The 26,011-nt window shown below is 40.5% G+C and overlaps 2 protein-coding genes and 1 long non-coding RNA gene across 3 annotated transcripts; 1 reads left to right on the plus strand and 2 right to left on the minus strand.

Annotated features, from left to right (window-relative positions):
• Window positions 1–648: 648 nt before the first annotated feature.
• Window positions 649–7,098, minus strand: zgc:175280 (cationic amino acid transporter 2 family protein). Its single transcript, XM_061751809.1, has 12 exons — window positions 6,971–7,098; window positions 5,181–5,562; window positions 4,425–4,580; window positions 4,184–4,340; window positions 3,747–3,880; window positions 3,134–3,356; window positions 2,876–3,012; window positions 2,683–2,785; window positions 1,637–1,761; window positions 1,362–1,528; window positions 1,015–1,123; window positions 649–939 (listed from the first exon to the last, which is right to left on the minus strand). The coding sequence occupies exons 1-12, from the start codon at window positions 7,076–7,078 to the stop codon at window positions 800–802; spliced, it is 1,941 nt and encodes a 646-aa protein (XP_061607793.1). The 5' UTR covers window positions 7,079–7,098; the 3' UTR covers window positions 649–799.
• Window positions 7,099–13,563: 6,465 nt separating this feature from the next.
• casr (calcium-sensing receptor) lies at window positions 13,564–19,513 on the plus strand. The gene is made up of 6 exons (XM_061751598.1): window positions 13,564–13,748; window positions 14,218–14,524; window positions 15,837–16,676; window positions 17,654–17,884; window positions 18,182–18,305; window positions 18,378–19,513. Exons 1-6 carry the CDS (start codon window positions 13,564–13,566, stop codon window positions 19,511–19,513), a joined length of 2,823 nt encoding a protein of 940 aa, XP_061607582.1.
• Window positions 17,756–21,148, minus strand: LOC133467113 (uncharacterized). Its single transcript, XR_009785142.1, has 3 exons — window positions 20,819–21,148; window positions 20,272–20,412; window positions 17,756–19,421 (listed from the first exon to the last, which is right to left on the minus strand). It is a non-coding gene; the product is annotated as an uncharacterized LOC133467113 (long non-coding RNA).
• Window positions 21,149–26,011: the final 4,863 nt, after the last annotated feature.

The following is a 26,011-nucleotide window of genomic DNA, read 5'->3' on the forward strand; positions in this document are numbered from 1 at the left end:
CCGCAAACAATGACTTTCCTATATCTGGGCCGATTTCTGCAAAAACTTCATTAATGATGAAAGAAAACAACAATGGACTGATACCACTCCCCTGAGGTGTGCCATTTAGTGCCCATCTTTGCTTGAATCTGCTTGTCCAACAAGAAGTTTCAGATCCAATTAAATGTTCTTGCATTAATCCCCATTTTATACAGTTTAATCAGTAACCCATCCTTCAAAATCCATTTTACCTCTCTCTCATCATTCTCTGTTGTACCAGCCACTTTATCTATGCAACATAGCGTTGGACTATGATTGCTACTGACTGTCATGTCCTCCATTACCTATCATCATTTAAACACACCAAGTGTCCCTCCTCCAACAATTGCTCTATCACCTACTCATTTTGATCAGTATTCCGTCCTCCCCATAATGTCCTATGTGCATTAAAGTCAGCATTCCAGATAATATAACCATTTGACTGTCCCTCTTGGGCCTGAGTACTACGGTCATCTCTCACCTCTTCCCATCTTAATTGTTTGATATTAAGATTTTTTTTTGCTGCTCTAACTATTATTTATAATTATTCAATCTTTGTTTCACACCTGTATGAAAGCACACTCACATCAAGCCAATGTCTTTATTTCGATAGTACAGTATATAAGCTGTATTACAAAAAAATATATATTTCGCAGGACAAATGTTTAAACAAATTCAATCAGTTTGTCAGGTAGAATTAACACTTTTTACAATATATTTTTAATAATACTGGCCATGATTTATTGATCATCTGTTGTTTGAATCAGTAAACCAACAGAATCTAGCTGACATCTTGTGCAGGAGGGATGTTATCATCCAAGTTGGAGGTGATTCTGCCAATACTGACTTGGTTGTGTAAATTTTGGAGCCTTTGCTTCTGTACGCTGTGTTGAACCCCATAAGCAAAGTAGATGATTAAACCTGTTGGAAAGAAAATATATTTGTGTTATGTCCACCCATTTTGGTGTAGAATTTTATTCTATATTCTTCACATACCTATAGCCATCCACACGGCGTAACGTATCCATGTGTCCGATCCTAGTTGAATCATTAAGTAAATATTGATCCAGGTGCTCAAGATCGGAAGAACTGGCACAAAAGGAACCTGCATAAGCCAAAGAACAGAAACACAGTGAAATAGTAAATTAAAGTAGTAAAATTGGCATTAATGTTAAAACACTTAATAAAATTCACTATACAGTATCAACAACATTATTGGGAAACCTTGCCTATAAGCATACAGGAAGTAGACACAGAAGAAAATTCATATTCATCATGTGCATCTCCGTTCTTCCATTGTCTCTCCATTAGTGTAAGTATTGTGATTAACGAAGGTAACATGCCATAAAAGCAGCTCTCGTTGTGCTCTGCGGTTGTCTCCAGATAATGAGGATGGTGAGGATCAGAATTGATGTCACTAAAACAACATAGAGCACACGCCACCACTCCAAAGACTGAAGCGAGATCGCAGCTTGGGATATGAAGAGACTCAGGATGGTTGCTAAAAATACTGAGATAAAAAAAAATGCCAGCTCAAGTAATGACAAATAACAGAATACGGTCATACACATCATACTAATAGAGAATACGAACAGAAAATAACATAAAGATCACTTACTGATACAAACTGTCAAAACGGACACATTCTTTGATGTCCGTGCTGTGCATTGTGAATGAGGAAAAAATAGTCCTCTGACTGTAAATGGTTCGACTTCGTTATCAGCATCGACGTCCGCTTGGTATCTGTAAAAGTGAGGGCATTCTGGATGTACAAATCTAACCTGGCTCAATAAATCTAACTTTTCATCTATAATGATACAAAAACGTCACATTTTGCCTCATACATTTTTGGAAAAAATATACAGGATGTCCAAAAAGTCACTATACTCTCCCTTTTTTTCTATTTTGTTTTTGGTATCATTAGGACAGAGGTGAGGCTATCAACATTTAACATCTTGGGCTTTGTAGTTTTTGTAAGCATATCATTTCCTTGCCCATGGTTCGCCAATTGACATTGGAGCAGCACGGCAAAATTGCCGCCTGGCAAGAAGTTTTTCTGTCTGTGACTGGAGTTCAGCACCAGTTTGAGAAGCTTTATGGCCATCACACTGTTCCAACACATAGCACAAGTTACGCTATCGATAGCATCTGTTGAATGGAGCATTTGTGGATGCTGTAGTTTTTTTTAAGAAACTTGCCATGGATAGTGTAAATTGTATGATGAGTTGGAGCAGTGTGACAGCCATAAAGCTTCTTAAACTGGCTCAGGACTGCAGCCGGGGACAAAAAAATTGCCACGAGGCAATTTTGCAACACTGCTCCCATGTCAGTTGGCGAGCCATGGGCAAGGGAACGATAATGCTTCCAAAAACTGCAAAGCCTGAGTTGTCAAAAGCTGATAGCCTCACATCTATCTAAAAGATGCCTGAAATGAAATACAAAAAAGAAAGTATATCATGACTTTAGGAAGCACCCTGGATTTAAACAACCATCAATACTCTACAAAAATGTAGGTCTATGTAAGTAAAACAATGATTTTATTCAATTAGTATGTTGAGCATTATCTCCAATTATGCAAACTGATAGTTAGGGATTAAAGAGCTTCACAGCATGAAATCACACACTACACAAATCCGAAAACAAATCTGAAAAAACTAAAATTACCTTAATATGAGAATACACATGGCAACAAGGGTATAGGCAAACAGGGTTCCAATGGACATCATGTCAACCAGCGCCTTCAGGTCAAACAATAACGCCATGATGGCTGCAAGGTCATGAGCAAATAGCACAATAGCATATTAAGTTACACAAGTTGTTCTCATTTGACAAAAAATACTTGTTTGTTTGTTTGTACCTGCGACAACGCCTGAAGCCAGAGTAGCAATGACAGGACTTTGTCTCTCGCTCATTTTGCTCAGGAGGCTAAAGAGAAGGCCATCCCTAGCCATAGCAAAGATTACTCGGGGCATAGGGAACATTGATCCCAAGAGGCTGGTGGGCAAATTAAAACAAGTTTGATGAAATAATAAATAAACATCATCTCCTTATAAGAAAATAAGATGAACAAACAACCAACTGAACTGAAAACCATAGTGGACTGTTGTATTCATACCTTGTTGACAGTGCACAGAGGGATCCCACTGCCACAGCATACTTTGCAGGGTCCCAGCCCACATATGTAAATGCCACAGGCAGTGGGCTGTGAAGACTGAGCAAATAGAATGGCATCATTAGAGTCAGGGCAGCGGATACGCCAAAATAAGCCAGGAAGCAAATGAGGAGGGACAACACAATCCCGAGTGGGATTGACTTCTGGGGATTCTGAACCTCCTCTCCTAAGGAAAAACAAAAACACACACACTCATACCTACAGCACAAAGCGTATTTGCCCATTGGTCAGAACATGACATACACCTACCTGCCTTTACAAATACAATATATGCTCTGATGCATACATGCTACAAGATGTATTATTTTAACAATAGGCTTATTTATGAGGTAACATACTTCTAATATTTTGGTTACCTTATTAAGCCACAGGAGCCATAATATTAGAAACAGCTTTCTGTATGATGCAGTACAGTTGCACCACTGGTAAACATTGTTAAATTCATCTCTAGTATTATTATTTTCTAAAGGAAGAATTTTGATTTTCATTTAATATTTTTTCAACATTTAATTCTGGTGCATTTAAGTATTGCCGTGTACTACATCAGTTAGTTTACCTGCTGTGGCAATGCAGTCAAAGCCGACAAATGCGTAAAAGCAAGTAGCTGCTCCTGCTAATGTTCCATCAAAGCCAAAAGGGAAAAATCCACCAGATCCAAAAATTATGGTTTCATTCAGTGATGATGTGTTTCTGTAGCAAATGGACAGGACGCCATTAATGTTATTCATATTATGAAGCACAGAAAAGCAAACCATTCAGAGAAAAGTATCGTAAGGCGAGAGGAGCTGCAGCTCTAACAGCTTCCACTCTTGTTGGAAGACTTTCTACACAGATTTCGGTATGTCTCTAGGGAATTCTTATGTACATTCATCCAGACTAACATCTGAGGTATGTTTGGTAAGATTGAGGGGAATGAGAGGGGCAAGCCCAAATCTTAAAGGTGTGTCTGTGGTCCATGTAGTTTATTAGAGTGGTAGAAAATAAGATCCATACTCATGTGAATTTTGGAGAGTTTCTTCATCAATGTACCAGTTGTTGAGATCTCCCTTTATGAAGCCAGAGAGGATAATAAAGAGCAACACTACGATATTAACTGCTGTAAAAACTTTGTTCACGATGGCAGACTCTTTAACACCAAATGCAAGAATACCTAGAAGGGAAATGCACACAGTCAAAATTAATATTCAAAGTAGTTGTGACCAAATACTTGAGCATGTGGATGATTAAAACATGCCTGCCAAGAGCATGATAAGGCCAGCTGCAAAGAAGTCTGGGTAGGGAGCTAATCCTGGCAGGTCCATGGCAGCTCGTTTTCCCAATGAATTGGCAATGACATTTCCAATGAGGTCATCAAAGGTTCCACTCCACGCACTGGCCACACTCGACGTCCCTAAACACAACAAATGGGGACATTATTTAAAAAAATTATTTCTTAGACTCGCTAAAAAGTCAAGGTGCAAAACAAAAAAAATATGAAATGGCGTTTTTATATGAATGAATGAACACCAACCAATTAAGTAGACCATATACAATGAAAACCACAGTAGTCTCTCTTACTGTCTGAATTTAGATACTTTTTTAAAATTCCAAATCATCTTCAATGGTAATGTTATAAATATCACTGACAACAAAACTAATGCAGCACAGTGTGATGGTGGTTAGCACATCCGCCTCATATTTCTGATGGGTGGGACTTCAAATCCGAGCTTCGGCCTTCCTGTGTGGCGTTTGCATGTTCTTTCGTGTTTGTATGGGCTTTTCCGGGTACTCCGGAGTACATTCACAAAACATTCACGTTAGGTTAATTGCAAATGTGCATGTGATTGGTTATTTGTCTATACTGTATGTACCCTGAGAGTTACTGTCAAAGTCAGCTTAGATAGATTCCAGGTCACCTGTAACCCTGAACAGGATAAACAACAATATAAGCAGTAGAAAATGGATGGATGGATATATGGATGAATGGAGGACTTATATTGTATGTGTTTACCTATGACATAAGACAGGAGAAGGTTCCAGCCAGTGATAAAAGCCCAAATCTCCCCCACTGTTACGTAGCTGTAGAGGTAGGCAGAACCAGTCTTGGGAACCCGAGCTCCAAATTCAGCATAGCACAAGCCTGCAAAGACTGAGGCTATGGCTGCTATCAAGAAGGAGATGATGATACTGGGCCCAGCCACGGTTCTGGCCACCTCTCCGGAAAGCACATACACGCCTGCGCCTAATGTGCTGCCCACCCCCAAAGCCACAAGGTCAAGGGTTGTCAGGCAGCGGCGGAAGTTGGACACCTCTCCTTCGGGCTCCAGAGGTTTCCTGCGTGACAGGCTCTGAAGGAATAGCAGGATCTTTGCACCAGACATCCTAGTAAAACACTATGATACACGGTGTATAAGGTAATGATGAACAAGTAAGCATTCATTTAAAATCCAAAAAAGGCAGTCTGGCATAGCACTTGATTTTAACGAAAGGTCTACACTTATAAAGTAATATCATCAAAATGTTAACTTGAATGTTCAAGATTCAAAAACTTATTACCATTTGTGAAATACTGTTAAATGATTGGCAAATTTTAGGAAAATATTACTTTAATGGGGAACATTGTACGTTTATTTAGGGATAGTGCATGGTCAGGTGAAGCCATTTGTCTTGACATTATGTGTTTCCTTTTTAAATTATAATGATAACTGAAATCACCCAGCCAGCACGGTGGAGGATTGGTTAGCACATCTGCCTCATAGTTCTGGGTACCGGGGTACAAATCCCAGCCCCGCCGGTGTGGAGTTTGTTTGCCTGTTCTCCCCGTGCCTGGGTGGGTTTTCTCCAGGCAGTGCGGTTTCCTCCCACATCCCAAAAAATATGCATGGTAGGTTGATTGAGGACTCTAAATTGCCCGTAGGTGTGCATGTGAGTGCGTGTGGTTGCATGTGAGTGCGTGTGGTTGTTTGTTACTATGTGACCTGCCATTGGCTCCAGCAGCCCGTGTCCTTAGTGAGGATAAGCAGGAAGGAAAATGGATGGATGGATGAAATCACCCAAATGCCCCCGATAAAAAGTTGTCAGACCGTTGAATGTTTGGCCTGATAATAAACAGTACACACATGATGAAACATACAGGTTTAAATGGCTTTTAAGGGTTAACCGTAATTTGATTGTAATTAGTGCCTGCATATAACGCATTTTTGAGCTCTTGAGTGATCCCTGCACATTTCATCCAGGCCTGCACTAACTATGTTTGATACTGAGCCACTGAAATGCAAAAGAACTGTCAAAGGACCTCCGAGAAAAGGTAGTTACAAATCATAAAAAGAATATAAAAAAGCTATGTATTTGAAAATGACAATCTCTGACAAAGAAGTGAAACATTTGTGGTCCTGTTGATACCAAGCCACAGTCAGGCAGAGTGACAAAGATTTCACCCACAAATGCCATGAAGATTGTTCAGGATGCAAAGAAAACCCCCCACAAGCAACTTCAGACTTGCAGACTTCTCTGCAAAAAAAAAGTTGTTTTTCCTGATTAGTTTGGTTTCCTTTAAAAAACAAAAATGGGCATAACTAAAAAAATCCTGCAAGGGTATGTAAACTGTACAACAGCACAACTGTAAGTAGTCTTTGTTTAGTTAATACCATGCCTGTTGGGCTTTGATGATACAAATTTCAATGACATGAAACCTATTACAAGTTGGAGATGGCACTCCTTATAAGTGTCCTTAGTTATGATTAGTAGTAATGGAAAAAAATAGCAAAATAGATGACTCTTACCCAAAAAATAATCCCTTACCTTTGCAGGATGTGCGTGACTTTCAACACGATTCGGACCGCTGCACTTATGAGAATATGTCAGTCCCTCCATTCTGTACTCTTCATAGAGCTTCATTTTTTGCTGCATTATGTTACATTTCAGAAATATGTGCCATTTCTGGGTGGGGTGGGGGCTGGGGGGGCAGAGAGGAAGAAGATCAGAATGATTTGACGCTGTAGTCATTTCTTAAGGTGAACAGTAATACAATAAAAATAATTTCCGGGGTTGTTTTAGTGTGTGTGCAGATGATTATCATAGAAGGTTGTTTGTTTTGAGGCGTTGGCATATTTATCCAGGCTGATAGAATATTACTTGAAATATGCCCAAAGGGGAAATTCAGATTATTAGAAAGCTGAAAACTATGAGGCGGCACGGTGGACGACTGGCGAGCACGTCTGCCTCACAATTCTGAGGATGCGGGTTCAAATCCGGCTTTGCCTATGTGGAGTTTGCATGTTCTCCCTGTGCCTTTGTGGGTTTTCTCCGGGTACTCCGGTATCCTCCCACATCCCAAAAACATGCACGGTAGGTTAATTGAAGACTCTAAATTGTCCGATATTGTGAATGCGAGTGCGAATGGTTGTTTGTTTATATGTGCCCTGCGATTGGCTATGTCGCCTCCTGCCCGCAGTTAGCTTCGATAGGCTGAGAAAATAAAAGAAAAACATGTTGAGTGAGTTTATTCTACGGTTTAATCATTATTGACATTCAAAATGTAATTCCAACTGTTAATGCTTGCTGATCTCGCATTTTTACCAAAATCAATTTAAAAACTGAATTACAATAAGACAATCACAGTATCATCAACACTTACAGCCAGGTGGCAAATGCAAAACATTACCATATTACCTTGAAGGCATAAACTCTGGCATCCAACTGTACAACAGCTTTGATACTTTCCTTTATGGCACTAGAAGGGTATCACACACCTCCATCACCAGTTTCAAGATAACCAATATACGATAAAATTCCTTCATTAACAGCAGCTAAATGTTCAGATGAAAAATAAACATAACCAAGTAACACACTGATAGGATTATGAATATTAAACCAATCAAAAAATGACCTCGAAAGTCATATGACTTAACTTCCAACCACAAAATGAGAAAATGAACCATGTCACCCCTGACACAGAATATTGGACCTAAATCAATATAAACATGTGTAAGTTACCCATGCCATTGGCACTAACACAGCCCCATACCATCACAGATGCTGACTTTTGAACTTTGCGTCCATAACAGTCCGGATGGTTCTTTTCCTCTTTGGCCCGGAGGACACGACAACCACAATTTCCAAAAACAATTTGAAATGTGGACTTGTCGGACCACAGAACACTTTTCCACTTTGCATCATTCCATCTTAGATGACCTCAGGCCCAGAGAAGCCGTTGGCGTTTCTGGGTGTTGCTGATAAATGGCTTTTGCTTTGCATAGTAGAGTTTCAAGTTGCACTTACAGATGTAGCGCCAAACTGTATTTACTGACATTGGTTTTCTGAAGTGTTCCTGAGCCCATGTGGTGATATCCTTTACACATTGATGTCGTTTTTTGATGCAGTGCTGCCTGAGGGATCAAAGGTCACGGGCATTCAATGTTGGCTTTCGGCCTTGCCGCTTACATGCAGTGATTTCTCCAGATTCTCTGAACCTTTTGATGATATTATGGACCGTAGATGATGAAATCCCTAAATTCCTTGCAATTGTACGTTGAGGAACATTGTCCTTAAACTGTTCGACTATTTTCTCATGCGCTTGTTCACAAAGAGGTGAACCTCGCCCCATCTTTGCTTGTGAATGACTGAGCAATTCAGGGATGCTCCATTTATACCCAACCATGGCACCCACCTTTTCCCAATTAGTCTGTTCGCCTGTGGGATGTTCCAAACAGGTGTTTGATGTGTGGTGTTCAAATAAAGTGCTTAACTTCTTAATAATGCTTTGAAAAAAATAAAATACAGATAATACTTCATATTTCGATCATATGGGTAGAAGCAAAATCATGCATTGTAAAAATGCATTATATATCGGTAGAAGGGTTTTCCAGAATTTTGAGGTCAACTTTGGGGGTGCATATTATACATGGGTGTACATTACACATGAGAAATTATGGTAATTACACATTCACACCTACGGGCAATTTAGAGTTGTCAATTAACCTACCATGCATGTTTTTGGGATGTGGGAGGAAACCGGAGTGCCCGGAGAAAACCCACGCAGGCACGGGGAGAACACGCAAACTCCACACAGGCGGGGCCGGGGATTGAACCTTGGTGCTCAGAACTGTGAGGCAGACACTCTAACCAGTCATCCACCGTGCCGCCGCTCGTCGCTTTATTATTATAATAAGTATAATTATTATCTACTCCTTTATTATAAATAAAATTATTAATATTTATAATTTACTGTTGGGAGGCTGAAATGCTTAGGGTTTGGACAATTTTAAGTTAAAAATGGTCTCTAAATGAAATCAAAATCGTTGCTTCAATTTGATACACTTAATTGAATACACTACAAAAACAAGATATTTAATGTTCAAACAGATAAACTTTATTGTTTTTAGCAAATAATCATTGACTTAGAATTTTATGGCTGCAACACGTACCAAAAAAGCTGGGACAGGGTCATGTTTACCACTGTGTTACATCACCTTTTCTTTTAACAACATTCAATAAACGTTTCGTAACTGAGGACACTAATTGTTGAAGCTTTCTAGGTAGAATTCTTTCCTATTCTTGCTTGATGTACAGCTTCAGCTGTTCAACAGTCCGGAGTCTCTGTTGTCGTATTTTACGCTTCATAATGTGCCACACATTTTCAATGGGAGACAGGTCTGGACTGCAGGCAGGCCAGTCCAGTACCCACACTCTTTTACTTCGAAGCCACGCTGTTGTCACATGTGCAAAATGTTGTTTGGCATTGTTTTGCTGAAATAAGTAGGTGCGTCCATGAAAAATACTTTGCTTAGATGGCAGCATATGTTTCTCCAAACCCTGTATGTACCTTTCAGCATTAATGGTGCCTTCACGGATGTGTAAGTTGCCCATGCCATTGGCACTAACACAGCCCCATACCATCACAAATGCTGGCTTTGGAAATTTGCGTCCATAACAGTCCGGATGATTCTTTTGCTCTGGCCCGGAGGACATGACGTCTACAATTTCCCAATTTTTTTTTAAATGTGGACTCGTCGGACCACAGAACACTTTTCCACTTTGCATCAGTCCATCTTAGAGGAGCTCGGCCCAGAGAAGCGGCGGCGTTTCTGGGTGTTGTTGATAAATGGCTTTTGCTTTGCATAGTAGAGTTTCAAGTTGCACTTACGGATGTAGCGCCGAACTGTATTTACTGACATTGGTTTTCTGAAGTGTTCCTGAGCCCATGTGGTGATATCCTTTACACATTGATGTCGGTTTTTGATGCAGTGCTGCCTGAGGGATCAAAGGTCACGGGCATTCAATGTTGGTTTTCGGCCTTGCCGCTTACATGCAGTGATTTCTCCAGATTCTCTGAACCTTTTGATGATATTGTGGACCGTAGATGATGACATCCCTCAATTCCTTGCAATTGTACGTTGAGGAACATTGTCCTTAAACTGTTCGACTATTTTCTCATGCGCTTGTTCACAAAGAGGTGAACCTCGCCCCATCTTTGCTTGTGAATAACTGAGCAATTCAGGGATGCTCCATTTATACCCAACCATGGCACCCACCTGTTCCCAATTAGCCTGTTCACCTGTGGGATGTTCCAAACAGGTGTTTGATGTGTGGTGTTGAGCATTCCTCAACTTTCTCAGTCTTTTTTGCCACCTGTCCCTGTTTTTGGAACGTGTTTGTCATATACTGCCTGCAGTTCCATTATTGTAGCTGGGAGGGCGCTTTGCGTTTTCTCTCTCTCTCCCCTCCCTTCTCTGTTTTCAGCACCTGTCTCCAATCAGTCTCACCAGTAATCACCAGTATATAAAACTGCCTGTTCCAGGAAATCCTCGCCGAAGTCTTGCAATTACTTTCAGTGGTACCACGGCCTATTTACCTCACGTAAGTCACCCTATTCCCCGTTCCCTTTTTGACTCCTGTGTCTCCTTGTTCCAGTGTGTTTTCCCCCGTGTTCCTGATCCACGTAATTCCTGCCGCCAAGCCAGCCACCTGTCCACACCGCCACCTGCCAACCCACCGAGGACCATCGCCATTACCTTTCATCAATAACCTCTTTATCCTTTCACATCTGCCTCCGACTACTCTTGGATCCAGCCACTCTCTATTCGTGTCAGTGTTGCAGCGATAAAATTCAAAGTTAATGATTATTTGCTAAAAGCAATAAAGTTTATCACTTTGAACATTAAATATCTTGTCTTTGTAGTGTATTCAATCAAATATAGGTTGAACATGATTTGCAAATCTTTGTATTTTGTTTTTATTTATGTTTAACACAACGTCCCAACTTCATTGGAATTGGGGTTGTACATGCACAGTAATAAAACCTATGCTGCAAGACAAAAAAAAATACATGGTGTATATGTCTTGGTTTTTTTTTTACCAGTCTTTGCATAAACCATATAAAAACATGCACATGGGGGAAAAAAACTTACTGTTCAATTTATGAAACTATGTAGGGATCAGTTAAACACACCAAAATGTAGTTGCAAATTTCCCCCCTCAGTCCTTTATTGCGCAAGGAACTACATTTGGTAACACAGCTCACTATGCGCCATTACTAAAAACAATGATTTCATATTAAACAAAATGTCTTATTATCATGAATAGAATAATTATAAGATAAAACACTGTTCAGACGCTCACTGGACAGTTCATTAGGTACACTTGCACAATGTAATGAGATCCAGTACAAGAATTACATAAAAATGCCTGCCTTTACCAATTTTCAGTTTTGACACTGTTAAAAGCACTATCCATTTAAACATATGTATTGTGGTTCAGATTTTGTCCCTTTAACGTAGACAAATAATTTACCCAAAATAGTAGGAACACAACCAGGATCCCACACCATTGAGGGGAGGATTCAGCATCAGTGCGGCACACTGATGAGTAATAAACTGTCAACTGAAATTGTTTTTAGCACAGACATCTGCTCAGCAACAAATTGAGGCATGGTTCATCAGAGCAGAAGAGACACTGTTTGAGGAAACTAATGGTGCAATCCAGATCTTCCAGGGATTCCCGGTACCATGTAGTTATGCAGATTAGACGTGGACATGAAATAATGTAATGCGTTTGAAATAACCTTTACCACTATTAATGAATCCATACCAAACATGTAGTAGATGAAGATGTTAGTTGAGGAGCTGTGGAGGGTGAGTAGACTTTATTAGCTGTAGAAAATGGACAAACCTTCACCCTGTTAATCATTTATCTAGACCACAAAGTAGGCTCACAAAGTAATTGTCCACTGAATTCATTCCGCACTCCAGATATTTTGGTTAAACACCTTCAAATGACTTACTGCACTTCTTTGAGAGAATTTTATTACAGTCATATCAAAGACTAGAGGTAAGTTCACCTTTGAGAGACTTTCCACCGTTTTTATAAAATACAGTGTTAATGGAATTGTTCAGTGAATAATGCTCTTTGGTGTTTTGTTACTGATCCATCTAAGTCATTTAACACAAATATTACTATAATAATGTTATTTTATCTTATTTGCATTTTATTTTACATAGATTTTTTTTCACACATGAAAACAGGTTTTAAAAAAGACTTTACTAATTTTAATGGGAAATTCAATTAATTATAAGATTGTACAATGTCAGGAATAAAAACACACACAATACTGCACTCTATGCATTTGTACATTTGTGTAAATATTTTGTATTATAATTTCATTATTATCCTCTCTTCATACGTTGTGTGTTTATGCATAATGCATCCTTTGTCCATCTGAGGCTCAAGGGCCCGGAAGTCATTTAGTCTTTTTTTTGGGATGCTTGTCAGGGTGAAATGCTGTAAGATCTATCATTAGTTATACACATCAATGTAATGGCTATAGATTATGGATTTTTGCATGTTTGTGAGCAATCAAATTTTAGATGTGGGTGTTAATCTGAAAAATTGGGGAAACCCTGGATAATGTATACTGCTTGAAGGACTAATATGACACCAACTGCTGTTAACAAATTCTTTGTGTGTTTAAAATACTGTACAGAAATTCCGTATTCAGCAGTGGTTTGAAAATCTGCCTGAAAAACATTCTCTCACTGAACAAAAATTGGATGTTAGAATTTGAATTGAGTCTTGCAAAGAATGACAGTGTGGTGGCCATTACTTCATTATCACATCTCTGCCCCAGCATTTTTCCAACAGTATTAGCGAGATGCAGGCGGACTGCTTTGGCTGTTCTCCATGATGACTGGGTTCACTGGCCACAGCATGAGGCTGCAGGAAGGGGGTTCATTGGAGTGTGACTTCTCTCTCAGCTCAACACTTCTTTCTTTCTACACTTAGATACTCTCCCCTGTGTGAACATGAACATCTTATGGCAGCGCACCGGTCAGTTTGATGATCAGAGCTAAAACTACAGTGTCGTCACTGAAAAAAAGAAAATCCTCCCAGCAGAAAAGATGCGATTTGTTCTGTATTATCTGCACCTCCTTGGATGCATTAGCGTCATGTCCACCTATGGGCCCCATCAACGAGCACAGATGACTGGGGATATTTTGCTTGGAGGGCTCTTCCCCATTCACTTTGGGGTCACATCCAAAGCTCAAGACTTGGCAGCACGGCCTGAGTCCACACAATGTGTCAGGTGACCGATCTGCATTTAACAGGCCACAACATTAAGTACACCTAAACAATCTGAGTTATTAAGTAAGAAAGCTGTACCAGAACTCTGTCTTTACAAAGATAGTAATACTGAGTTTTCAGATAATACGTGTCAATATGCTCATTTCTGAGGAGAGGTACACCCTGGACTGGTCGGCTGTCAATCACACGGCACATAAAGACGCACGTAGACACAAGCACGGGGATACCTAAACTGTAAACAGACATTCCAGTGGAGATTAAAATGCGGATCTCCTGATGTGCTAACCAGCACATCACTGTGCTGCCCACAGAGCATTTTTATCTTTGTAAAAACAGAATTCTCATTACAGCTCTTGCACTGGATCTCAATACTTTTAAAATATACATAACCAAGTGTCTGATGAGTATGCCCTGCTGTACGTGTACATGTTTTTTAAACAGGCTAATCCATGTTATGTTGTGTCCCATAGGTTTAATTTCCGTGGTTTCCGTTGGCTGCAAGCTATGATTTTTGCAATTGATGAGATCAACAACAGCAGCACTCTCCTGCCCAACATCACATTAGGTTACAGGATCTTTGACACATGCAATACTGTGTCAAAGGCGCTGGAAGCCACTCTCAGTTTTGTGGCCCAAAATAAGATAGACTCCTTGAATCTGGATGAGTTTTGCAACTGCACTGACCACATCCCATCGACTATTGCAGTCGTAGGAGCTGCTGGATCTGCTGTCTCCACAGCAGTGGCAAACTTATTGGGGCTGTTTTATATTTCACAGGTGTGTTTTGTACTGTAAACTTTTATCAGGCATAGAACCATATTTGGAAATGTAGAGCTTTCCAGTGCATGTTTCCGGTGCATGTTCTCCCCGTGCCTGGGTGGGTTTTCTCTGGGTACTCTGGTTTCCTCCCACATCCAAAAAACATGCGTGGTAGGTTGATTGAAGACTCTAAATTGCCCGTAGGAGTGAATGTGTGTGCGAATGGTTGTTTGTTTCTATGTGCCCTACAATTGGCTGGCGACCAGTTTAGGGTGTACCCCGCCTACCGCCCGAAGATAGCTGGGATAGGCTCCAGTAGCCCGTGACCCTAGTGAGGATAAGCGGTAAAGAAAATGGAAGGATGGATGGATGGATCTTTCCAGGATCAGGATAGGGTGTCAAACTAATTTTTGTCATGAACCACATTTTAGCAGACATTATGACTGTAAAAACCATGTATAGAATGCATTATCACTTAGTCATATTATTACAAATACAGAATTGACCCTGCATTTGATTGTCATTATATTACGTGTCAAACTCAAGGTTCATGGGCCAGATCCGGCCGGCTACATAATTTTATGTTTATGTCCGTAAGCAAATCATGTTTCTCAACTTCCATGATTCTTGACATCTGTACCAAACTTTCAAATTGTAATGTAATGTAATAAATAATGTTAAACAAGCAAGCATTTTTTGTTACCAATCCCTTATATTACAGTAAGTGAACAATCTATTACCCTTGGCTTCTGATTTCAAAATTGGTTATCCATCAATTTGTTGTGTATATGCAATAAAATGAAGCAATTAACCGTTTATATGGTCAGTCATAATTGCCCTCTGAGGAAAACATTAACTACAATGGCGGGGCACATTGTAAGCTTATTGTATTGACAAAAATAAGTTTGACACCCCTCGTTAACAACAAATTGAATTTGAAATCAGATTTCATGGAGAATAGTGCCAGGCATATATTTAAGTGTACAAATATTCACTATTTGTTTTATGTTAAGAAGGGATTTAGTGAAAATAATCTGTTAAAAGTAAAGCAAATTGCAACTCATTTTTTTAAATGTTAAAATTAGAATAATGAAACGATTTAGCAAAAAAACAAAAAACACAAAATAGACATTTCATTTACTTATTTAAGTGGGACACACAATGTTATGAGGCGCTGACACATGGGCCTTCAATTTGACACCTGTCATTAAAGGCAATGTGATTTCTTCTAATTGTGAAGACAGGTAATGATGTTGTTGATGATGATGATGATGAATAAACAACATGATCTAAATCTATCAAGCCATCCATTTATCATAATGTGTTTCAGATCAGCTACGCCTCGTCCAGTCGCCTCTTAAGTAACAAGAACCAATACAAATCCTTTATGAGAACCATTCCTTCTGATGAGTACCAGGCTACGGCTATGGCCGATGTAATTGAGTACTTCCAGTGGAACTGGGTCATCGCTGTGGCCTCAGATGACGACTATGGACGACCCGGTATAGAAAAGTTCGAGAAAGAAATGGAGGAGAGAGACATCTGCATTCACCTCAATGAACTCATCTCTCAATACATGGAGGACCACGAAATCCAAGCACTGGCCGACAGGATTGAAAACTCCAGCGCCAAAGTCATCGTGGTGTTCGCCAGTGGTCCAGATATGGAGCCTCTAATCAAAGAGATGGTCAGGAGAAACATCACAGATCGCATTTGGATCGCCAGTGAAGCTTGGGCAAGCTCATCCCTCATTGCTAAACCCGAGTATCTTGATGTGGTGGCAGGCACTGTTGGTTTTGCCCTGAAAGCGGGACATATACCACAATTTAAAGACTTTCTGCAACAAGTCCAACCAAACAAAGATAGTCATAATGAATTTGTCAGGGAGTTTTGGGAGGAAACTTTCAACTGTTATCTCAAAGACAGTCCAAGACTTCAAGAAAGTGACAACGGAAGCACAGGTTTTAGGCCTTTGTGTACTGGTGAGGAAGACATCACCAGTGTGGAGACACCTTACCTGGACTACACCCACCTTCGTATCTCCTACAACGTGTATGTTGCAGTTTATTCCATTGCACAGGCCTTACAGAACATCCTCACCTGTACACCTGGACATGGACTCTTTGCAAACAATTCCTGTGCAGATATAAAGAAAATGGAAGCATGGCAGGTAAAATGTTGAACTACAGTAAACTTAGCTACAAAATATGTTTGAAGGTCCCCTTCCATCAGAATAAATGTCTCTACTTTCTACAATTTTATGGATAACATAGGTCGAAATGAATCTGTTACATGATCTAAGTTTGACATGTATGCAGTTTGTCCATCGAATTCAAAAGGCAATCAACAGCGTTAGGCTTGCAAAACAAGTGAATTTAAAATTGCCGACAGTGCGACGTAGTTTTGTCAATGAATATTCAAGTACCTGCCCCCTTCGTGGTTGGTACCCACCCACTCAGCTCATCTGAACAGCAACACAGCATTTCCAGGTTTTAAGTGAGTGAGTCTCAGCTGCTGTCAAGCCATATAAATACATTCTATTAAGTATAAATATATTGTGTGTTTACAACAATACTTAACTATATTCTTAATTTATGATTTCACAGTGGATGAAATAGCAAAGCTTGCATTCATTGTCGCCAGCGATGATCATTGCACCAGGTTCAATTCAAATGAATGAGAGCAGATTACGAGCATAGTCTCGAAATAATCCCCCCTCTTAATTTTAACCCCTGTTCCTATTAATGGGGCAACGATCCAACACTTGGTTAATTGTGCGTCACAATGATGGGAAGATATCGAAGGACGCGACATTGTTATTATTGCTTAGGCACCACAAGCTTCGAGACACTAGCAGGCACCATATGGACCAATCAGAGCCAAGCCATTTTTAAATTGAGGAAAATGAGCAATCCAATCGGAGCAAATCTCTTTTACATGTTGCATAGTAATGACAAATCCGTCCATCTCAAATACCAGGGGGAAAAGAACAACTACAATAGCTTGAAAAAGGACATTCTGGGCATTTCCAACCCAAATTATCCTGCAAACCCAAAAAGGATATCAAAGATTGTAAAAATGAAATAATAAAATTGATGGTAGTGGACCTTTAATTACAACCCGAATTTTTTGCTTTGTGCTACACAGGTACTAAAACAGCTCAGACATCTGAAATATACCAACAGTGTGGGAGAAAAGATGCATTTTGATGAGAACTTTGACTTGGCAGCAAACTACACAATAATCAACTGGCACAGATCTGCTGAAGATGGTTCTGTGGTGTTTGAGGAGATTGGATACTATAATATTCATTCAAAGAGAGGAGCCAAGCTGGTAATTGACAAGACAAAGATTCTCTGGAATGGGTACAGTTTTGAGGTACATAACAATCACAATGTTTTGTCAGGGGTAGTTCTAAATTGGTTCAGTTCAGTCGGGAACAGAAATTCCAGATCTGGTTTGTGTTTTTACACAGGGGTATGTAGGAAGATTAGCGTGATAGTAAACAGTGTGACACACAATAGCCTCTTTCACACTGGCCATGACCATAAACAGGATCAACAGTACTGTATAGAAAATGGATGTGTGGGTGGATAAATGTCTGGATGGAACCTTTCATTTATAGCAATTCTGCTCACTCTCTTATACAACGTTTGCCTGTTTCCAATCTGTTAGGTGCCATTCTCCAATTGCAGTGAGGACTGTGAACCTGGCACCAGGAAGGGCATCATAGACAGTATGCCCACTTGTTGCTTTGAATGCACCGAGTGCTCAGATGGGGAGTTCAGTAACAACAAAGGTACGCTGAGAGCAGATGTTTATGTTGCACTCTTGAAAAATTATTCTAATGTTCATCTTATTTTGCATACAGATGCCAGTATTTGCACCAAATGTCCCAATAACTCCTGGTCCAGTGGGAACCACACCTCGTGCTTTTTAAAGGAAATTGAGTTTCTGTCCTGGACTGAACCATTTGGGATAGCTTTGGCCATATGTGCAGTGCTGGGTGTCGTCATGACAGCTTTTGTCATGGGAGTGTTTGTCAAATTCCGCAACACCCCCATAGTGAAGGCCACAAACCGAGAGTTGTCTTATTTGCTACTCTTCTCGCTTATCTGTTGTTTCTCCAGCTCACTTATCTTCATTGGACAGCCGCACGATTGGATGTGCCGTCTGCGTCAACCAGCTTTCGGTGTCAGTTTTGTTCTTTGCATCTCTTGCATCCTTGTCAAAACCAACAGAGTGCTTTTGGTCTTTGAGGCCAAGATTCCAACCAGTTTCCAACGTAAATGGTGGGGATTAAACCTGCAGTTTCTTTTGGTGTTTCTCTTCACATTTGTCCAAGTTATGATATGCGTTGTGTGGCTTTACAATGCTCCCCCTTCCAGCTATATGAACCATGACATCGACGAGATTATCTTCATCACCTGCAATGAGGGCTCTGAGATGGCTCTTGCATTTCTCATTGGCTACACATCTCTCCTGGCGGCAGTCTCTTTCTTCTTTGCATTCAAATCCCGCAAACTTCCAGAAAACTTCACCGAAGCCAAGTTCATTACTTTTAGCATGCTCATATTCTTCATAGTTTGGATCTCCTTCATCCCCGCTTACTTTAGTACTTATGGCAAGTTTGTTTCAGCAGTGGAGGTCATTGCAATTCTGGCGTCCAGCTTTGGGCTGCTGGCGTGTATTTTTTTCAACAAGGTCTACATCATCCTCTTTAAATCCTCCAGGAACACAATAGAGGAAGTCAGGTGCAGTACAGCAGCCCACGCCTTCAAAGTGGCCGCCAAAGCCACGCTGAAACAGGGCACGGTGTCCAGAAAAAAGTCAGGTAGTATCGGAGGATCATCCACCTCCTCCCCATCGTCCTCCATCAGCCTCAAGACGAACGGTGACGGTGGCGAGACACCCTCTGGAAGGAGCAAACCAAGAGTGAGCTTTGGCAGCGGGACAGTCATGTTGTCTTTAAGCTTTGAGGAGTCGAGAAGGAGTTCTTTGATGTGATTGCTTACCTTTTAGTTATACCTTTTTCTTTTTGGGGACTTTAAAAAGGAACGAAAACTGAAAAAAATATCAGCCTGTCTAATAGTTGTCATTGTGTGCTTAATGCATATTTTGTATTAAAACATTATTTCAAAAACATTTCTATTTTGGTCACGTGTTTGTGTTTTAGGTGGTCTGTTATACAATCTTCCAAGGATCAATCCATCATGTTATGAACATGACATATTCCAGTGTTTCCCAACATTTAGCTAAGGCACCTATTTTACATTTGAAAAATCACACAGCACACCACCAAACAAATTTGTCACAGAAAGGAGTTTACAGGTATAAATACAGAAATAATATGATTTACTCACAAATTTACTTTGTGAAATATGGGTCTGTTCAGTTGAGCACAAAGCTATTATTCTGTTGTATGAAGGTACATCTACAGGTGGATACACAGGTTAATTGTACCTCTGACATCTAGTGGAAGAACATTTAATTCTTCTGCCTGTCACTATACGTCGCTGGCATAGAATAGATAGAACAAGGAAACATCATTTGTAGTACCGTATTTTCACGACCATAAAGTGCACCGTATTAAAAGGCGCAGTCTTAGTTACGAGGTCTATTTCTGTATTTAACAAATACATAAGGCGCACTGTATTATTGGGCGCATGCACGCTAAAACATACGCTAGCATGCATGCTTGTGTATGTTTTTAAAAAGGCAGCGGGAGCAAAACTGAGTTCGGTTGTATTTAACAATGTACTCACGTTAGGTTTTGATCAATCCTCATCCACAAATCCATCAAAGTCCTCATCTTCTGTATCCGAAATGAACAGCCCCTCAGGATAGTCTGGTGGCCATCCAGGCCACCCGAGGTGAGGTGCTTGGCTGAGCGGTTCTAGACGTGACTTAATTGGAGCCGTGGAACAACGTGTGGGAACAGGTGAAAAATCAAGTGATTTGTGAACAGGGGGGAAAAAACGAGGGGGCAAAATTTGACCTTTACTTGGGCGCCGGGTAGATGGCCAAACGGGTGCCCAAGAAAAGGTCAGAGGGAAAGGATTTGGACTCACTGGGGTTGGAAACGGGGAGACGTGACAAAAACGGACGAGGACGGAATAAACCAGAAAAATCTAAATCTGTGTCAGAGTCAGAATCAGATAGGAGGTTAACTAAATCAGGGCCATCTTCACAATCAGAAAAATCTGAATCTAAAGAAACATGTGGATGTACAATAGTAGGGCATGGTGAATAACTAGGACAAGTGGGGGGACCCGAGGAAAAGGACAGAAAAGACTGAATGATAGGGCTTACTGGAGGAGGGTAGGTATGGATGGCAGGCTGAGGACGGTGGGAGGCAGTTTGGTGGCGTCCAGGGTGACGCCATGTTCTTCCCGCTGGGTCCTGTTCTGGTCGGTTCATTCTGTCATGAACATGGTTAGGGCGACGGCGAGGAACGCAAGGCAAGAACATGGTGGACCCAATTGCAGGGAAGCAGGGAGGCAAGGCAGGAGTGCGGGAATCTCAAAATAATAATATTTAATCACAATGCTAAAACAACAGGCGACTATGACAAAAACAACTGGCGACTATGACATGGCAAGACGTGACAACGACAATGAACCGACAAGGACTGAAAGAACCCAGGGAACTAAATACAAACAAATTGACGAGACAACGAGGAACACCTGGACAAGACACGAGTGGCTGGAGAGAGCTGATTGGTCAACACAAAATAGACGAGAACAGGTGGACACAACAACCTAATGAGCACACGACAAACATGGAACACAGGAAAACATGGAACAAAACTAAACACAACCCAAACCCAAAACACAGACCATGACAGCCCGCCGCTGCCTCCTAGTCTTAGTAAAGCTGTGTTCGCCATCTGTCATCCATCGCTCCCACGCCGCTCGCAACTTCAATTTGACCGCCCTGTTTACATCTATTTCCAGCGGTTGGAGTTCCTTCGTCAAGCCTCCCGGAATGATGGCAAGCTCCCAGTAATTGCACTCAGTCGAATGGTGACTTTAGAGACGCTTCTCCCAGCTGTTCTTTGATCATTAATCCATTGCTTGAGTTGGTCTTCCAAATCGGGCCAACTCGCCTTGTTTCCGTGAAAGCTCAGCTTCGTCTTCTTCACTTGGCGAAGCTCGTTTTCCTGCTTCCTCCACTTGCGAACCATAGATTCGTTGATCTTGAATTATGTTGCGGCTGCTCGATTCCCATCTTCCTCCACGTAACTGATAGCTTGCAGTTTAAACTATGCTTCGTAAGCGTGTCTCTTCGTAGGTGCCATTTTCGGGGGTCCTTAGCCAAACCGATGTTGTTTTGCACAATGCACATAGCGGCGCTATATACCTACTGGGGGCGTGCCTTTAGCGTCCTCTATCACGCGCACCCTTCCACCTTTAACGTCCGCATGCTGTCCTCAGTCACGTTCGTCTTTCCTCTATAAAAGCAGCGTGTCGGCAGGAAATGCTCCCAGTCAGTCAAGCGGAGCGCTCATCGAAGTCACACAACAACATTTACAGATTTTGGAACTCGGTGCACACATAAGGCGCCCCATCCATTTTGGAGAAAATCTAAGACTTTTAAGTGCGTCTTATGGTCGTGAAAATACGGTACATTGTTTTTGGACCAATCAAGTGAAATTGATTTCCCACAACACACAGTGGGTACGAATCACTGATCTAGACTTTTTTGTTTATTGGAAGGTTTCCTCGTCAACAATTAAACTGATTTCTATTAAACTTTGGAGAGGCACAAGGCATTGACCAACGAAGAAGTCTTTATATTGTGATGCATATCCAGGAATTTTTTTTCATTTTTTTCTAGTATTTTGGAAATTTTCCTCAATTTCTCAGACAATTATGTACGAATCTTATAGAGAAAAGATTTGGCACTAATCCAAATGGCTGGGATTTAACGGTGGTTTGTTCCTAAAGTTAACCTCAAAATGATTCATACTATGGCTAAACTTTGAGTTAAAGTTAAAGTGAATGTCTGTCTTTTAGCAGGAAATGGCAGAAATTGGCAGGGGAAATAGCTTTTTAAATCCCTACAAAAAGTTGTTGGTTTCCTGTCCAAAATTATTCTAATCATTCCAAACAAAGACAAATCGAGTCTCCTACATTTGTAGTTCAATAGTATACTCTTAATCAGGGCTTACTCAAAGACAAATCTTAAAAGGCCACAAAGAATTTTTTCAATAAGTCAAAGGTCCTTTTTTTTCTTGCATTCGCTTTGAGAATCGAGTCGCCTATCTCAGGAATTCCAAAACTAACACACATCCGAAAATAATAATTTTAAAAAAGTTCATTCTTTTATTATTTCTGCATCTCAGAATGACTTCTTGTGCTTACCAAAAATCCACGCCACTCTGAGCTGTTGCTTTTTGTTGTTTTGTCATTGATGTAACAAGAATACTGTTTGCAGCTTGATATGACGATTTCAGTGCACTCACTTTTGTTGTTCTTACATTAGAATTTTTAGGAAATGTGTCTTCAAAATTATTGTGCTTTGTTTCAACGTGCTGTTTCAAATGGGAAACTATGGTCTTCTAGCATATTAAGCACATTGGAGCGAGAATAAATGCATTTTCTTCAGTACATTCTTTTTCAATGTCCACTTTTCTTTCACCAGTGAACGTCTCCATTTTCTTCGTGCAATCTCGACTCCTAGACATGGCACAGTCTCAACAATATGCTAACTGCTCAAAAAATGTAGTGAACTCTAGGTGACCCAGTCCCTATTTGTATATTGTTGACATTGTGGCAAGTCCCCCTATCCACGCTGACCCAAAACACATACAACACGTTTTTTTCATGCCGCCAACCTCATGCACAGCCTGCGTGGTGCAGTGCTGTGTTGTTGTTCTGAGGCAGCACATAAGCAATGAATGGGTTGGTCGGTGGTGCACTGCATTGTGCTATGTGTGGTGTGACAAGGCCTTAACAATTCGGGGGCCACAAATTAAAAAAATATTTTTTTTTTTTTCAGCCAAAGATAAAGTGTGGTATATTCTAAAAATATCAAACACAACCCACATCAGAACATTACCGAAGAGGATTAGATCCACACTGTAAAGTAAAATAAATAAATAAATAAATAAATAAATTTTAAAAATAAAATAATAATAAAAAAGGGTTACAAAAAAAGTTGCAATATTGCTTGTCTGTCACACTCAGACTGATAAATATTTGGTTTGTCACATAAAAAGCTGAGATTTAGGCTGTTTTTCTTTAACTATATCTTGACCCACACTGGTTTAAATTTAAATGAGATTCCAAATTACAAGTACCTAAAGAAAACAACGCTGCAATAAAAATCTTCACATCCATCCATTTTCCATACGGCTTATTATCACTAGGGTCACGGGCGTGCTGGAGCCTATCCCAGCTATCTTCGGGCGTGAGGGGGGCTACACCCTGAACTGGTCGCCAGCCAATCGCAGGGCACATATAAACAAACAACCATTCATACTCACATGCACACCTACGGGCAATTTAGAATATTCAATTAACAAACCATTCATGTTTTGGGGATGTGGGAGGAAACCAGAGTACCCGGAGAAAACCCACACAGGCACGGGGAGAACTCGCAAACTCCGCACAGGTGAGGCTGGATTTGAACCCGAGTCCTCAGAACTGTGAGGCAGATGTGCTAACCAGTCGTCCACTGTGCCGGCCAAATCTTCACATTTTAAATGTAAACATGCAATGAAAGTCCGAAGAGAATTTGTTGAAAGTGTTTTAGAGAACTTCCAGTGCTTGCTTATCACAAGTGTGTGACAAGAGCAAACAGTGCAGATGTGTCTCACATGGAAATGCTATTCAGACAACTGACCTCACTATAGACAGCCTTGACGCTTAGGAGGTAGAAGTGGCGTCAGGGAGGAACACCTTCAGGAATGGCACTATTTGTTTGAAACCACTCAGGCAATTGTCAAGAAAACGGAGTCGGCTCATTTCCTTTGTGAAGGACCCATGAAGCATTTTTTTTTTTTTCCTGGCTTTTTTACTTCAGTAAAATAAACCCTAAAATAAAACAATAAACCAAAGCTTGCAACTTTGTCACCTTATTTATTCCACTATATTAATCAAATTAGTTACCAGCAGCTTCAAAGACAGGAAGTCATCACCACAAGGCACAATCATGATCAGACCATCCATCCATCCATTTTCTGAGCCGCTTCTCCTCACTAGGGTCGCGGGCGTGCTGGAGCCTATCCCAGCTATCATTGGGCAGGAGGCAGGGTACACCCTGAACTGGTTGCCAGCCAATCGCAGGGCACATACAAACAAACAGCCATTCACACTCACATTCACACCTATGGGCAATTTAGAGTCTCCAATTCATGCATGTTTTTGGGATGTGGGAGGAAACCGGAGTGCCCGGAGAAAACCCACACAGGCACGGGGAGAACATGCAAACTCCACACAGGCGGGGCCGGGGATTGAACCCCGGTCCTCAGAACTGTGAGGCTGACGCTCTAACCAGTCGGTCACCGTGCCGCAATCAGACCCTTAGTTAAAAAGAAATTATAATTTTAAAAAAAGTTAAGTATAGTTTGTCTACAAAATAATATTAAATCATGACGTTTCAATGGAAGCTTTCATTCAAAATCTACCATAACAGCTGAGCGAAACATTTTTTTTTTTTTTGAGGAGGGCAAAATGCTTTTGTGGAGTCCCTTGGGCAAAAGGGATGGCATGCTGAGATTGTCAGGATCAAGGTTGACCTAAAAGAGGCTGAGAAGCAGCTGGACAACTAAAGATCCTCCAAACAACAAATGTATGTCCAGCCGAGACCAGCATGATGTTAACATTTGATCTTCAGTGAGAAATGAGACTGAAAGACATTTCAATTTGTCTCAGACCTTACAACTGATTGTATTAGGAGTGTTTAACTAATTGATTAGCTGCTAAAATGGTCCACTTTTGGCCATTCCATGATATTGATAAAAATGACTTCTAATGACATTCTGGGTCAATCAGTTCTTCAGGACTTTTATTTAATAAATAAGACCTGTACATAGCAAGTATTCAAAAGAACGGATAGACTTTTATTTGGAAAATAATACATCGGTAGTACAGCAATATCCTGTATGGTGATCCTTTAAATACTGTAGATCCAACACCTCATGATTAGAAGAATAATATTTTTAAAAATAGTTTATAATGAGGTATGCACAGATTGTGGCAATATTTGTAGAAAATGTGACAAAGAATCTACAAAGCAAGTTGTATATGATATACTAGAGTATTATAGCTACTACAGTAGCTACTACAGTAACTCAAAACCACTTTTATGCCTTTCTCCGAGTCTCTCTCTTGCAACCTGCTGAAGACACTCTATGAGCATCTTCAAATTATAATTTTTTTTCCTTTGGAACTTTCCTTTCTTTTCCAATCCAAGCGAAATAACTCAGAAGTACACAGAGGACTGGTTGCTCAAATTCTAAAAATGTGTCGGAAAGGTGCCTCAATGCAAACTTCAATC

Source organism: Phyllopteryx taeniolatus, chromosome 17 (genome assembly GCF_024500385.1).
Source record: "Phyllopteryx taeniolatus isolate TA_2022b chromosome 17, UOR_Ptae_1.2, whole genome shotgun sequence".
NCBI classification, from domain to species: Eukaryota; Metazoa; Chordata; class Actinopteri; order Syngnathiformes; family Syngnathidae; genus Phyllopteryx; species Phyllopteryx taeniolatus.

Coding starts and splice junctions, on each gene's coding strand:
- casr (XM_061751598.1), top strand. CDS start 13,564: ATGCGATTTGTTCTGTATTATCTGCACCTCCTTGGATGCATTAGCGTC. Junction 14,525..15,836: donor GGCTGTTTTATATTTCACAG/GTGTGTTTTGTA, acceptor AATGTGTTTCAG/ATCAGCTACGCCTCGTCCAG. Junction 18,306..18,377: donor GGAGTTCAGTAACAACAAAG/GTACGCTGAGAG, acceptor TTTTGCATACAG/ATGCCAGTATTTGCACCAAA.
- zgc:175280 (XM_061751809.1), bottom strand. CDS start 7,078: ATGCAGCAAAAAATGAAGCTCTATGAAGAGTACAGAATGGAGGGACTG. Junction 5,563..6,970: donor GTCACGCACATCCTGCAAAG/GTAAGGGATTAT, acceptor CGTGTATCATAG/TGTTTTACTAGGATGTCTGG. Junction 4,581..5,180: donor TCTCCTGTCTTATGTCATAG/GTAAACACATAC, acceptor TGTTGTGTTTAG/GGACGTCGAGTGTGGCCAGT.